This window comes from Rhododendron vialii, chromosome 6a (genome assembly GCF_030253575.1).
Source record: "Rhododendron vialii isolate Sample 1 chromosome 6a, ASM3025357v1".
In the NCBI taxonomy this organism is placed as follows: domain Eukaryota; kingdom Viridiplantae; phylum Streptophyta; class Magnoliopsida; order Ericales; family Ericaceae; genus Rhododendron; species Rhododendron vialii.
The window spans coordinates 40150612-40163160 of record NC_080562.1 but is presented as its reverse complement, the minus strand read 5'-3'; the positions used below and the strand labels follow the sequence as shown (position 1 = coordinate 40163160).

General features: G+C 38.4%; 1 protein-coding gene and 1 long non-coding RNA gene across 2 annotated transcripts; one reads left to right on the top strand and one right to left on the bottom strand.

The window, feature by feature from the left end:
* Positions 1–840: 840 nt before the first annotated feature.
* On the top strand, positions 841–5557 carry LOC131328738 ((-)-germacrene D synthase-like). Its single transcript, XM_058361641.1, has 6 exons — positions 841–1241; positions 2287–2508; positions 2939–3065; positions 3175–3348; positions 4211–4289; positions 5361–5557. Exons 1-6 carry the CDS (start codon positions 841–843, stop codon positions 5555–5557), a joined length of 1200 nt encoding a protein of 399 aa, XP_058217624.1.
* Positions 5558–6212: 655 nt separating this feature from the next.
* On the bottom strand, positions 6213–6582 carry LOC131330943 (uncharacterized). Its single transcript, XR_009201285.1, has 2 exons — positions 6544–6582; positions 6213–6444 (listed from the first exon to the last, which is right to left on the bottom strand). It is a non-coding gene; the product is annotated as an uncharacterized LOC131330943 (long non-coding RNA).
* Positions 6583–12549: the final 5967 nt, after the last annotated feature.

The following is a 12549-nucleotide window of genomic DNA, read 5'->3' as shown; positions in this document are numbered from 1 at the left end:
AACTGCCTGTATTAACTGTCTCGCCCATGATCTGCTTGTGACTTGTGTTCTGAAACGTGTTCCGAAGTTGAATAATTATTACTAATCGTCGATCAGTCCACTTGATTTTCCTTAATAGGCTTCACATTGAATTTAAATTAATTAGTCTAAAATGTGTTGACACGTGTAACACTTTGACCCAGTCGATCATAATAGACTAAATTACCAAATTATGGTGTAAACACCGTCCTCATTTTGTCTGCAAATTACGTCACTCCCTTTACGGTCTTAAGCAAGCTCCACATGCATGGTTTACTCGTCTATCCACCTATCTCATCTCCCATGGTTTCCACGCCGCAAAATCTGATGCATCTTTGTTTGTCTACCGTCACTCCACTGTGCGCATTTATGTTCTTGTTTACGTTGATGACATCTTGGTAACGAGTAACCATCCTCTGTCAATCTCTCATCTCATCTCCACCCTCAACTCCAAGTTCGCTCTCAAGGATCTCGGACCACTCCATTATTTTTTAGGTGTCGAAGCTCGCTCTACCTCGACTGGATTACATCTTTCTCAACGTCGCTATGTCCTTGACCTCCTGTCCAAAACCAACATGCAAAACTCCAAGCCTGTTCTTACCCCTTTTTCTCCAACCACGAAATTGTCCAAAAATGGTGGTAAACCCCTGCCAGACACTTCTCCATATCGCCAAGCAGTTGGAGCACTTCAGTACCTCACACTCACTAGGCCCGACATTGCTTTTGCTGTCAACAAGGCTTGTCAATTCATGCATTCGCCAACCGAAGAACATTGGTGCGCAGTCAAATGCATTCTTCGGTACCTCAAAAATACAGTCAACCATGGCCTTTTCTTTTCAAAAGCATTCACGGCTATGTTTGGAAGCCTTTTCTGATGCCGATTGGGCGGGTTGTGTTGATGATCGACGTTCCACAGGTGGCTATGCTATTTATCTTGGCAATAATCTTGTCTCTTGGTCCTCTCGGAAACAACGAACAGTTGCCCGATCATCTACTGAATCTGAATACAAAGCCTTAGCTGATACCGCTGCAGAATTAACATGGATTCAGTCTCTGTTGTTTGAGCTCGACATCTCTCTTCCGGTAGCACCCATTCTTTGGTGTGATAATGTTGGAGCCACCTATCTCACGGCTAATCCGGTCCTGCATGCCCGCACAAAACATGTGGAAATTGATTTTCACTTCGTCCGTGATAAGATGACCCGCAAGGATCTCCAAGTGCGGTTTATTTCTACTAAGGATCAGATTGCGAATTTTTGACCAAAGGATTGTCGTCTCCGCATTTTGTTTTTCTCCGTGACAAACTGACGCTCACTTCTCATGCGCCATCAGTTTGAGGGGGCGTATTGGATAAACTCTGTTAAAGTATATCATCTTATTGTTATCCTCTTTGTATTTCAATTGTATTCTTATCTTGTATCATGTAAATCCTATCTTGTAATCAGTTTATAAATGGAGAAACCACTCTCACGTTCAGTGTGTGAGAGCCATTATCAAATCAATCAATTGAATTAACTATCACACCAAAGAATGGGTGCTACCGGAAGAGAGTTGTCGAGCAGTGGAGGATGATGCTTGTGCTATTCGGGTGCAACAACAGGAGATTGTTCCCCGGGTACCGCCGGCGCCGATGGCATTTTATCGGTCATCAATGAGATTCATACGAGTTCCGGCCCGTAGGGGCAGCAACAGGGGCTGGTTCTCTGGGTCCTAGCGGTGGTCTGGATGCTTTCGCCGGTGGGGTGGTGTTTGGGCATGGGGAGTTTGGTTTTGGGTGTTTGGGGATTTTGTTGGTCTTGGACCAATGCTTGGGTCTCGGGTATTTTTAGTGATTAACTTTAATTTCCATTTTTGCCTTTGTTCTTTTAATTTTTGTATTTTTGCAGAGATTAATAAAATTTCTTTTGTCGATCAAAATTTTTTTAAAAAAAAGCATGTTTTTCTTTTTCAGCCCCTTGATAAGAACCCAACGAAAAGAATTCTGGGAATGAACGAAATGCAACAAAAATACAATAACTCAAATAGATAAGAACAAAGAAAATTCTCTGCTTTGTTCATAACTGATGCGGTACAACTTATATTCTCAGTTTACATTAAATCCCCTTTCAATCCTAGCTCTAGTTGAGATGAATCGAAAAAGAAAAAGAAGAATTTCCTAGAAGAAGAAGAATAGTAAAGTCGAGAAGAGAGTGTTTTCTAGGCATCCAAAATAGGGCATTTGATTTATTAAATCTTATATTCTTCATGGAACTACCTTTTTTGGTATAGGTGGTGGAAAGATTTGGACATTGCAGGAAAATTTCCTTTCGCAAGAGACAGAGTGGTCGAGTTGTACTTTTGGATACTGGGAGTATGCTATGAGCCCAATTATGTTTTCGCCATGAGGATTCTAACCAAAGTGATTGGCTTGCTTTCCATCACCAATGACATGTACGATGCTAGCGATGCTACCATAGAAGAACTTGTGCTCTTCCATGACGCAATTCAAAGGTACTTATATAAACTCCTCCTGCGCGCTGTCTTAATTGCGATTTGATCGACCATGTTATAAGAATCAAGACCTTGAAATTAATGTTCAAGTTGAGATTAATTCCAAGACTGTTGGAATCTTGTATTTGTGAATGGTATTTGTGGCTAAGAATCGATCCACTTTCCCATAAATGCAATAAAAAGAAATTGGCTTTTAATTAGTACTTCAAATTACACGATCCAATTCTTAAATAAAATTAAACTACTAATTTTGTAGGGTATATTTTTAAAAAAATTAATGGTCAAAAAACTTGCAAAAGCAAAAGGGAAAACAGAAACTCCAAAAGTAGAATCAAAAGTTATTATCTAAATTTGATTTCGTCAACTTATTGCAATTAATAGCCGTTGGGTCATTTCCCATTACCTATTTGGTCTTCAAGTGGGAAGTCAGTGCCCCAGATCAACTCCAGGACTACATAAAACATTTCTATCAAAAGATTTTGGATACCTACAACATGATCGATGATGAAATGCCCAAGCAAGAAAGATCATATCTAGTAAAATACGCAAAATTCACAGTACTACTTGCCTCGAACAAACTTAAATATTACTCCTTTTACTTAAAATTGTTCTCGAAATTGTATCCGATCGATACTAACTCATTGTCCTCATGAAAATGAAATGCAGTTGAAAGATATGGTTAGAGTGTACTTGATTGAAGCCAAATGGTATCACCAAGGCTATGTTCCAAGCATGGAAGAGTATATGCCAGTTGCGGGATTGAGTGGTGGTCTCCGATCACTTGCAATTGTTTCCTTTGTTGGAATGGGAGAGTTGGCCACAAAAGAGGATTTCGATTGGGTTCTAAGTGAATCCCTTAATTGTTGAAGCTTCAGCACTGATTGGCAGACTCCTCGACGACGTGGGTGGCCACGAGGAAAGATTGATGACTAAGCTGCTGTTCTCCATAACTTTTGTGGCTTACTGAATTCATCTTAAAGAGACGAATCGGAAAATTAAAAAATTATAACTTTACCCAATTTTCTAAGCAAATATTTAAGAAATTACTTTACTCAATTTTTGGGCATTTTTTGGACTTTTTCTTGGATATATTTTCAAAAAATTTAGGGTAAAGGTAAGTTATTTATTTTTTCAATTCTTCGTATCGAAACGAATCAATAATCCACAAATATTTGTGCAGAATTCTTCAATTACTTATATTTAACCTTTTTTTGTGAATTATTAAATTTTTTTGTTGGTATTTTTAAAACGGGGGTGGCACGTGCCACCTCCCCCAGTGGCGGATCTAGAAATTTCGAACAGATGTGTCACTTTTCAAGATAAACTTAATAAAAATACCCACAGTCTAATATAAAAAGATTATGCATTCAAAAAAATATGACGAGAATAAAAAATGAATGTACTAGTGTTTTTACATTTTCAGTAGATGAGTTCTTTTTTGACGTCATAGTATATGTTTAATACTAGAAAAGCACAAGTGATTGAGCTTAGCTTGTATTTTCTCTTGACGAGTTTGAACGAACCCAAAGTCAAGCCAAGCATGAGTCGAGCTCGAGTTCTTTTGTTCGTTTAGCAATCCTAATTCCAACCATATTAAGGGCTGTGAATTAATTAGAAACAGAAATAAACATGGAGGGTGGAAATTGACATCGTTCTCATTCCCTCTTTTTTCATGCTAACATTTGTGATGGTGCAAATGTAGTTTGAGCAAGAAAAAGGTCACAGAGCCTCGGCAATTGAATGCTACATAAAACAATATGGTGCAACAAAAGAAGAGACCGGTGTTGAATTCAAAAAAAGAGTTACAGATGCATAGAAAGACATCAACTCAGAGTGTCTCCAGCCAACCGTTGTCCCAGTGCCTCTCCTTGTGCGAGTTCTCAATCTGGCACAGACATTTCATTTTGTATACAAGGATGGATCAAATTGCTACACAAATCCTGGAACCTTGTTCAAGGAAACTGTGACCTTAGTACTCGTTGATTCATTGCCAATTTGAAATCTCTCTTGCAAAAAGTTGAGCCCAACGTTCAAGTAATCGTATGAACACCTATTTGTATCTCTTTGTCACCAGAAACATATAACACTCCCTCCGTCCCTTTTTAAATGTCCTGCTTCGTAATTTCAACTTATTAAAAAGACATCATCATTACACCTTTCACATCAACTTTTTCCTCCACTTTCCCTACTTACCTATCATCATTATACTTTTACTCACTAACTTTTCAAAATAAAATCTACTTTTAGGGACAAAATAGACAATACACCAACTTTTACCCCTCTAACTTTACAAAATAGACACTTATTAAGGAACAACCCAAAATGGAATACTGGACACAAAAAAAAGGAATGGAGGGAGTAGTTAAAACACGTATGTTTATCATAGATTGCTCTAGTGCTTGAAGAAATTCTTCTCAAGTATGCCCTGGTTAGAAATCCTCTGTATTTATTGTGTGCAATGCACGGATTATCCCAAGCAGAAATAAAGTTGTCTTTTGTTGTTGTTTGTCCCTGACGAGTATATATATCTCTTATTCGGTTAGCGTAATTTTAATCTATTCTGTTTGACAAAAAAAAAAATTCTCTTCAGAAATGAGTCACTTTTACAACCCTTATTCACACACCTCATAAGCAAATTCTTTCGGGTGAAAAAATCAAGATGTAAATTTTTTCACCCTGGAAATCAGAATAAAATTTAGTTGTCTAGTTGAGATGAATCAAAAAAGAAAAAGGAAAATTGCCTAATAGGAGAGGAAGAAAAATACTAGTAAAGTCGAGACATCCAAAATAAGGCATTTAATATTAAATCGCATATATTTCATGGTACTATTTTTGGTTTGCGTGGTGAAAAGATTTGGATGTTGCAAGCAAACTACCTTTCACTAGAGACAGAGGGGTGGAGTTGTTCTTTTGGATATTGGGAGTGTACTATGAGCCCCAATATTTTCCTGCTACAAGGATTCTAACCAAATTGATTTCCTTCATGATTTCCATTAATGATGACTTGTATGATACTAGCAATGCTAACATCAACAACGCCAAAAGTTGAAAAAAAAAAAAAAAAATGCCTATAGGGTCGAAGCCCACAACACCTGAGGGCCAAGCCCGAACACCTGAGGGCTAAGAGTCTTAAAATGCCCAAATCAAACACATACAGCTCAAATAAACTCAAGTCTGAGGCTAAGTTGTGATGATAGATAATGTCTAAATTTGGAAAAAAAAAGAATCCGACACCAAAACACCTCCTTTTTTTTCCCGCCTCTGTGGATTTAATCTAATAACTAACGTTATGATGATGACTTTTGTAGTGCAGAATTGTGACTTGTTGATAATAGTCCTCCCGAGTCCCAATGTCTTAATGACATCAGTTGGGTTGCTGTTTACCAATATTTCCTCAATCGAAATCGACGGAGATTTTGGGAAACAAAGCCAACAACAAAAATAAGGGCGAATGCGGCCATGTCTCCACAAGACGGATCCGTGGTTCCACGCCGTATTTCAGGACTTCACCGGAAGAGAAATGGCAGTCGAGTCAAATGTGAGATTAAGAACGAAATTGAAGACAAATAGAAGAGACTTCCATCAATCTTCAACGATTGATTTATCGCCGTGAGCGACACATCGAAGATCCTAAGTTAAGCTTAGAATATGAAATTCTACTCCTACTCCTAATTATAACCCGAATGGGTTAGTAATGCCAAAAATTAAGACAAATAAAGATAGACTTTGATTTGTTGGAGAGGAATTACAATGAAGTCTTAAAAGACTATTTATAGAAAACAACAAACGTAGGAAATAACTTCCTAACTTCTCCACTAGTCTTCATTCAATCTTTTGCTTCCACTTGTCAAAATAACTTCCCACTTCCCTTCAAATGTGTAGGAGCATGACAAGTGTCCTTTTAACTTCCACATGTGTAGGAGCAAGCCAAGTGTCCTGCATGCAAATAATAATAAAAGGAATACTAATATTAGTTCTAATATTAATACGAATACTTAATAATAATAAAATAGGAAGCATTCTCATAATTGCCACCTTTCGGTCGATCATCGACAGGCGGTGAAATATGGTGTAAACAATGCCCCCCTTATTCATTTGGGTGAAGAGCTAACGTAACCCAAGTGAATAATTTCACTAGTTTTAAATCACCCCTCTGTCGATATCGACGGGTAATAACTCTTTATGGTGTAAACATTTATGCCCTCCAACTCAATTGGGCAATCAATTGATACCAGAAACAGATCATGTTGGACATACGTGGCCTATCGAATAAAGGCCTATATATCAAAACTCTACGAATGGCATATCGATAAAAGGATTTATGCCATGAGCCTTAATCAAGCACAAGCATTTGTTTACTTAATTTCTCCCCCAACATTTGATAAAGAAAAGGCCAAAACACGCGCGTAGCAAACGACAAACATTCCCCTTGATCAAATTATGGGAGTTGAGATTCTTTCAATAAAGAAAAGGCCAAAACACGCTCGTAGCAAACGACAAACATTCCCTCTATCGAATTCATCCGAGATTTCGGAAAACAAAGTTGAAACAAGAGTAAGGGCCAAAAGCAAGTAATAACCTTTTACAGTGAAAACATTTATGCCCCCAACTTTCGAAGAGTTTTTGATAAATTTTACACCAATCTTTTCATTTTTCGACTGGTACCATAAAGCCTTCAAGGCTTAATAACCACCGTCGAATGGTGGCATGCCTCAGTCGATTAGTTTCCCTTAGGCTTTGATTCCTACAGGAAGGAAACCGGGAACGTCAAAACATGGTTAGTCGATCAGAGCACTACGCATATGCCATGAGCCTTGCCTAATCCCCACAATAATGAACTTTAAAGTCACAAACAACAGCCAATTAATAGGCATCATTTGGCTTCACACGTTGGCTACTATATATATGCATTAATACCAAATACCAACATCTATTAGCCAACTCCATCAAAAACTAATTTTCCGTGTCCTCCAAAAATGTATATTGATCGACAGAAATCAATACGCAGAGTATTTATAGCCATGTTTGGCTGAAAACATTCTCCATGGTTAAATTTTCACCATTACTCTTCTTAACCAGTACGGAGGAATGGGAGGATCATTTTCTACGTCGACCATCTATGGTCTAAATTGAAAAACTCTAGTCGAATGACTATTTTCATGATTCGACTTGCTTGAGTTTCAAATTTTCGAGCCCCTAATTGGCTCTTCTAAAGATGAGTTTGCCCCCCTTGCAAACTCGATATCAAAAGAGGCCCTAATTCTCATTTCAATCATCCTTACTAAAATCTGGATGAAGGAGACATAGATGCCAACAAGACCTTTGAAAATTTTCCAGTCGCCAACGATGAACCATGGCCTCTTTTTAAAACAGTTGAAAATCATAAACTATGAAGGCCTTTAGGAACACAGGTGGCGCCCAAAATTACAAGTCTCTGCATGTCCATTATCGACTGCAAAGTGTTCAAAATCGACTAGACCAAGCAACCAATCCAATCGTTGCCATATATCCAAAGATGAATTTCTGCCCCCCAAATTCATCATTGAAGGGAGGATTATTTCTCATTCTATATTTGCCCACCAAATTTGTTGGCGCCGTGTTTCCTCCATAAAAACCATTCTTGTGGTTTTCGGTTAAAGGCAAAACCTTCAAAACTACTGTCATGGCTTTACAGTTCCCCAGTCGAATCATTTTACCCGAGGCAAGGACATCGTCCAAACCTTTAATACAAGATTGAGAAACAATTTTGTTTCCCATTTGATATAAACCACTGAGAATTATTCCAAGAGGTAGCCAGTGAATTAATGACTTCTTTGCACAAATAAATGGTCAAACCCTTGCAAGGTTTTTCAATCAAATTATTCTCATGACACAACTCCTTTTGAGTTTCAACGCCAAAGCCATTTACTTCATATGATTTGGCTCTTTTGAAAATGAATTTTTGCCCCCCAAATCCATTGTCGGAAAGAGGGTCATTTCCAATTCCGTAATTTGAAAAACATGCTTTTCATCCTTATGAAATTCTGGATGAGAGGGATACAATACCAATAAAGCAATTCAAATTTTTTCGTAGCCTATGATAAATAATGGTCACTTTCATAGTTAAGCACTTGAAGACCGTGAATAATCTTCTAACACCCATGAAAAATGGCATGAAGGATTGGTCTTCTATGTAATTAATTGATGCCAAAAATCCACAGATTGTCCCACTTAATAATGGTTAATCTTCCTATTGGATGACATTCTTTAAACACATAAATTGGTTTCTTATGAACCCTCTGATTTTGGCCAGTTGGCCATTAATTGGCCGTTTCACTTTCTGTCGCCCAGAATGATTCCAAAGTTGGCCAATAAATGGCCATTATTTCATTTTTGCAAATTGTTCAAGCCTTACATGCAAGGCTTGCATTTTCACATTTAATCTTTGCCATTACTTCCGATTTAGTAATGTTGCCCTCCTTCTAGCGCTAAAATTGTTTACCAATATTTCCTCAATCGAAATCGACGGAGATTTTGGGAAACAAAGCCAACAACAAAAATAAGGGCGAATGCGGCCATGTCTCCACAAGACGGATCCGTGGTTCCACGCCGTATTTCAGGACTTCACCGGAAGAGAAATGGCAGTCGAGTCAAATGTGAGATTAAGAACGAAATTGAAGACAAATAGAAGAGACTTCCATCAATCTTCAACGATTGATTTATCGCCGTGAGCGACACATTGAAGATCCTAAGTTAAGCTTAGAATATGAAATTCTACTCCTACTCCTAATTATAACCCGAATGGGTTAGTAATGCCAAAAATTAAGACAAATAAAGATAGACTTTGATTTGTTGGAGAGGAATTACAATGAAGTCTTAAAAGACTATTTATAGAAAACAACAAACGTAGGAAATAACTTCCTAACTTCTCCACTAGTCTTCATTCAATCTTTTGCTTCCACTTGTCAAAATAACTTCCCACTTCCCTTCAAATGTGTAGGAGCATGACAAGTGTCCTTTTAACTTCCACATGTGTAGGAGCAAGCCAAGTGTCCTGCATGCAAATAATAATAAAAGGAATACTAATATTAGTTCTAATATTAATACGAATACTTAATAATAATAAAATAGGAAGCATTCTCATAATTGCCACCTTTCGGTCGATCATCGACAGACGGTGAAATATGGTGTAAACAGTTGCCTGGTGTGCTCAATTTAGTACTATTCTTGATTGTTATTCTTGGGCACCTGAGGAAGCATTGACATTGTAATGTTTCTTAGAAGTAGTGATTCCCGTGTGTTAAGCTTTTTGCAGGCAATCGGTAGTGGCTCCCACGGATTTGGATGCCCAGATTGTGGTTTATTTTTTTTTACTTTAATGGGTTTTCAGACTTTCCATGTTTTCCTTGCTTCAGTTTACTGTTTGGGTTTTGGTGTGGGGGGGCTTTGGTAAAGTTATGCACCTGCTCTCTCTGCGTCTCCCCAAAGAATCAGAATCGAATCTGATTTCTTCTGCAAAATATCATAATCAAATCTGATCTCTCTCTCTCTCTCTCTCTCTCTCTCTCTCTCTCTCTCTCTCTCTCTCTATGTATATATCACACACACACATACACAAACAGAGAGAGAACCAAGCTGGAGAAGGTGAAGAGAGAGAGACGTACCAGCAGCCATCGTCTCCGACGAAGAGCTCGTAAGTAGTCCATCGTCTATGAAAACTCGTCCTTGTACGCGATCGGCACAGCCGGGTTCGGCCCATCGTCTTGCTGGACCGGAGTCACGTACAGCCACTCCGGTCGAAGGCTCAGCAGGACTCTCATCAGATCTATCGACTGCCGAGTAGGAGAGATTATATTCCGAGTAGGAGAGAATGTACTCCGATCAGTGCAGCGCCATGGCCGTTTGGGAGAGAGAGCTCACAAATTGCTTCCATAGATGAGAGAGAGAGAGAGAGAGAGAGAGAGGGGCACGTGGGAAGTTGATTGAGAAAAGCTAGAAAGAGAAGTAAATCAAAAACACATCTCATTTCGGCTTCACCTGTTTTTCGGTCACATAAAAAGCAGAGAAACTTAAGTATACGAGGGGTGGTGGTGTCCCCTCTGGACCGTTTTCAATTTTTCGGCTATTTCGCAAAGACAATTTGATAATCAATTTCGTTTATTTTGTAGATCTCAACATGAACATTAATCTTGAAAAAAATCATGTTTATTGAATTTCAGTAGATACATAATCGACACACGTGAAAATTGAGAAATTAAAAAATTAAGTTCTGATTCAGTGTTTTTTTATACAATTTTTATTTTTTTTCAATTTGCAAGTGTGCCGACCATGTATTAACTCATGATTTTTGGAAAGATTAATTTTTTCACCGAGTTCTAACAAATGAACGGGATCTATCATCAAAGTGTGTTCATAAAATGGCCGGAAAATTAAAAACGAACCAGAGGGGTACACCATCACCCCTCCTATCCCCGGTGTATACAAAAGATTCCCTACAAAACAAAGGCACTATACAATTTACTACCAAGACACAAAAGAAACACACATCTCACAAAATCACAAAATTCTCTCGGCTTTCCTATTGGATGAGAAGTTGTCCCAAGGATTGCTGAGGTGGGACACAAGTTGAGCTGGACTTGACCAAATCTGTTGAACCACTACCGCCTTAACTAAACCATGACTTCCTTAATTAACCAACTAACGACCAACGTATAAAATGTTAACGGAAGTCATGGCAAACTAAACGAGTAGTGCTATTGGTACCGACGGTACCATAGGGAAAATGTACCGACGGCCACCGGACGGCCATCTCCGGCCACCGGACGGCCGATCCGAGCCGTCCAAAAATTTTAAAAAATAAAACCGAGTGGGCTTACGCGGGAATCAATGGCATCCGAGGTGTGTAGAGTACTTGATCCGAGCACCCCTTTTTCGTGTATATACACGTATATACAAATATACACGAAAAATGGGTGCTCGGATCAAGTACCCTACACACCTCGGATGCCATTGATTCTCGCGTAGGCCCACTCGATTTTATTTTTTAAAATTTTTGGACGGCTCGGATCGGCCGTCCGGTGGCCGGAGACGGCCGTCCGGCGGCCGTCGGTACATTTTCCCTATGGTACCCGTCGGTACCAATAGGATTTCTGCAAACTAAACACTGTAAAATCCCAAAACCCCAACTCAGGCCGCGGATAAAATAAAAAAACTCAAGCCACGTTCGCCTCAGAGCATCTCCAATGCACCCTCCATTCCTCTATTTCTCCATTTGAGAGGATCATTTTTGGAGGAAATACCATTCCAACCCATCCTCTATTTTCTCCTCCATTTGAGAGGATCAAGTTTGGTACTTCAAATATGGAGGATGGAGAAAAAAAGGGAGGATGTCCTCCATTTCACTATTCACCCTCACCAAATCCCATTTTGTTCATCAAATTAGTTTTGATACACTAACCCTTTATAAAATTGGTACCAATCAAAAGATATGTACAATATCTTCAAAATAAGACCCATATTGAGTATTTTTTTAATGAAGTTAGAAAAATGAAAATTTGAGTTTTGGAGGGAAAGTGAGGAAGTTTGAGATTTGGGATGAGTTTTTAAAGAAATAGAAGTAGAAATAGAGTATTGGGTTGGAGTTAGATTTCTTCCAAAATCACTTTTGCAATAAAATATATTATTTTGATACTCTCAAATGAAGAAATGAAGGCAAAAATGGAGTATTGGATTGGAGATGCTCTCAGAAATTACTTAGCAGACACTACAAGAAAAACGAAAATTGGTGACGAAAAAGTGGTGACGAAATTTAATTTCGTCACTAAATGAGTATATTTGGCGACGAAAAAATAAATACGTCACTGTTTTGACAACTTCCGTGACAAAATAATTTCATCATCAATTATACCTGTTTAACGACCAAAAAAATATTTTTGTCACCAAAAGTTCTCATTTGGCGACGAAATACATTTTTCGTCACCGAAAGCTTAATAAAGGTGACAAAATATATATTTCGTCATCAAATGAGACCAATTTAGTAACGAAATATTTTTTTGGTCACCA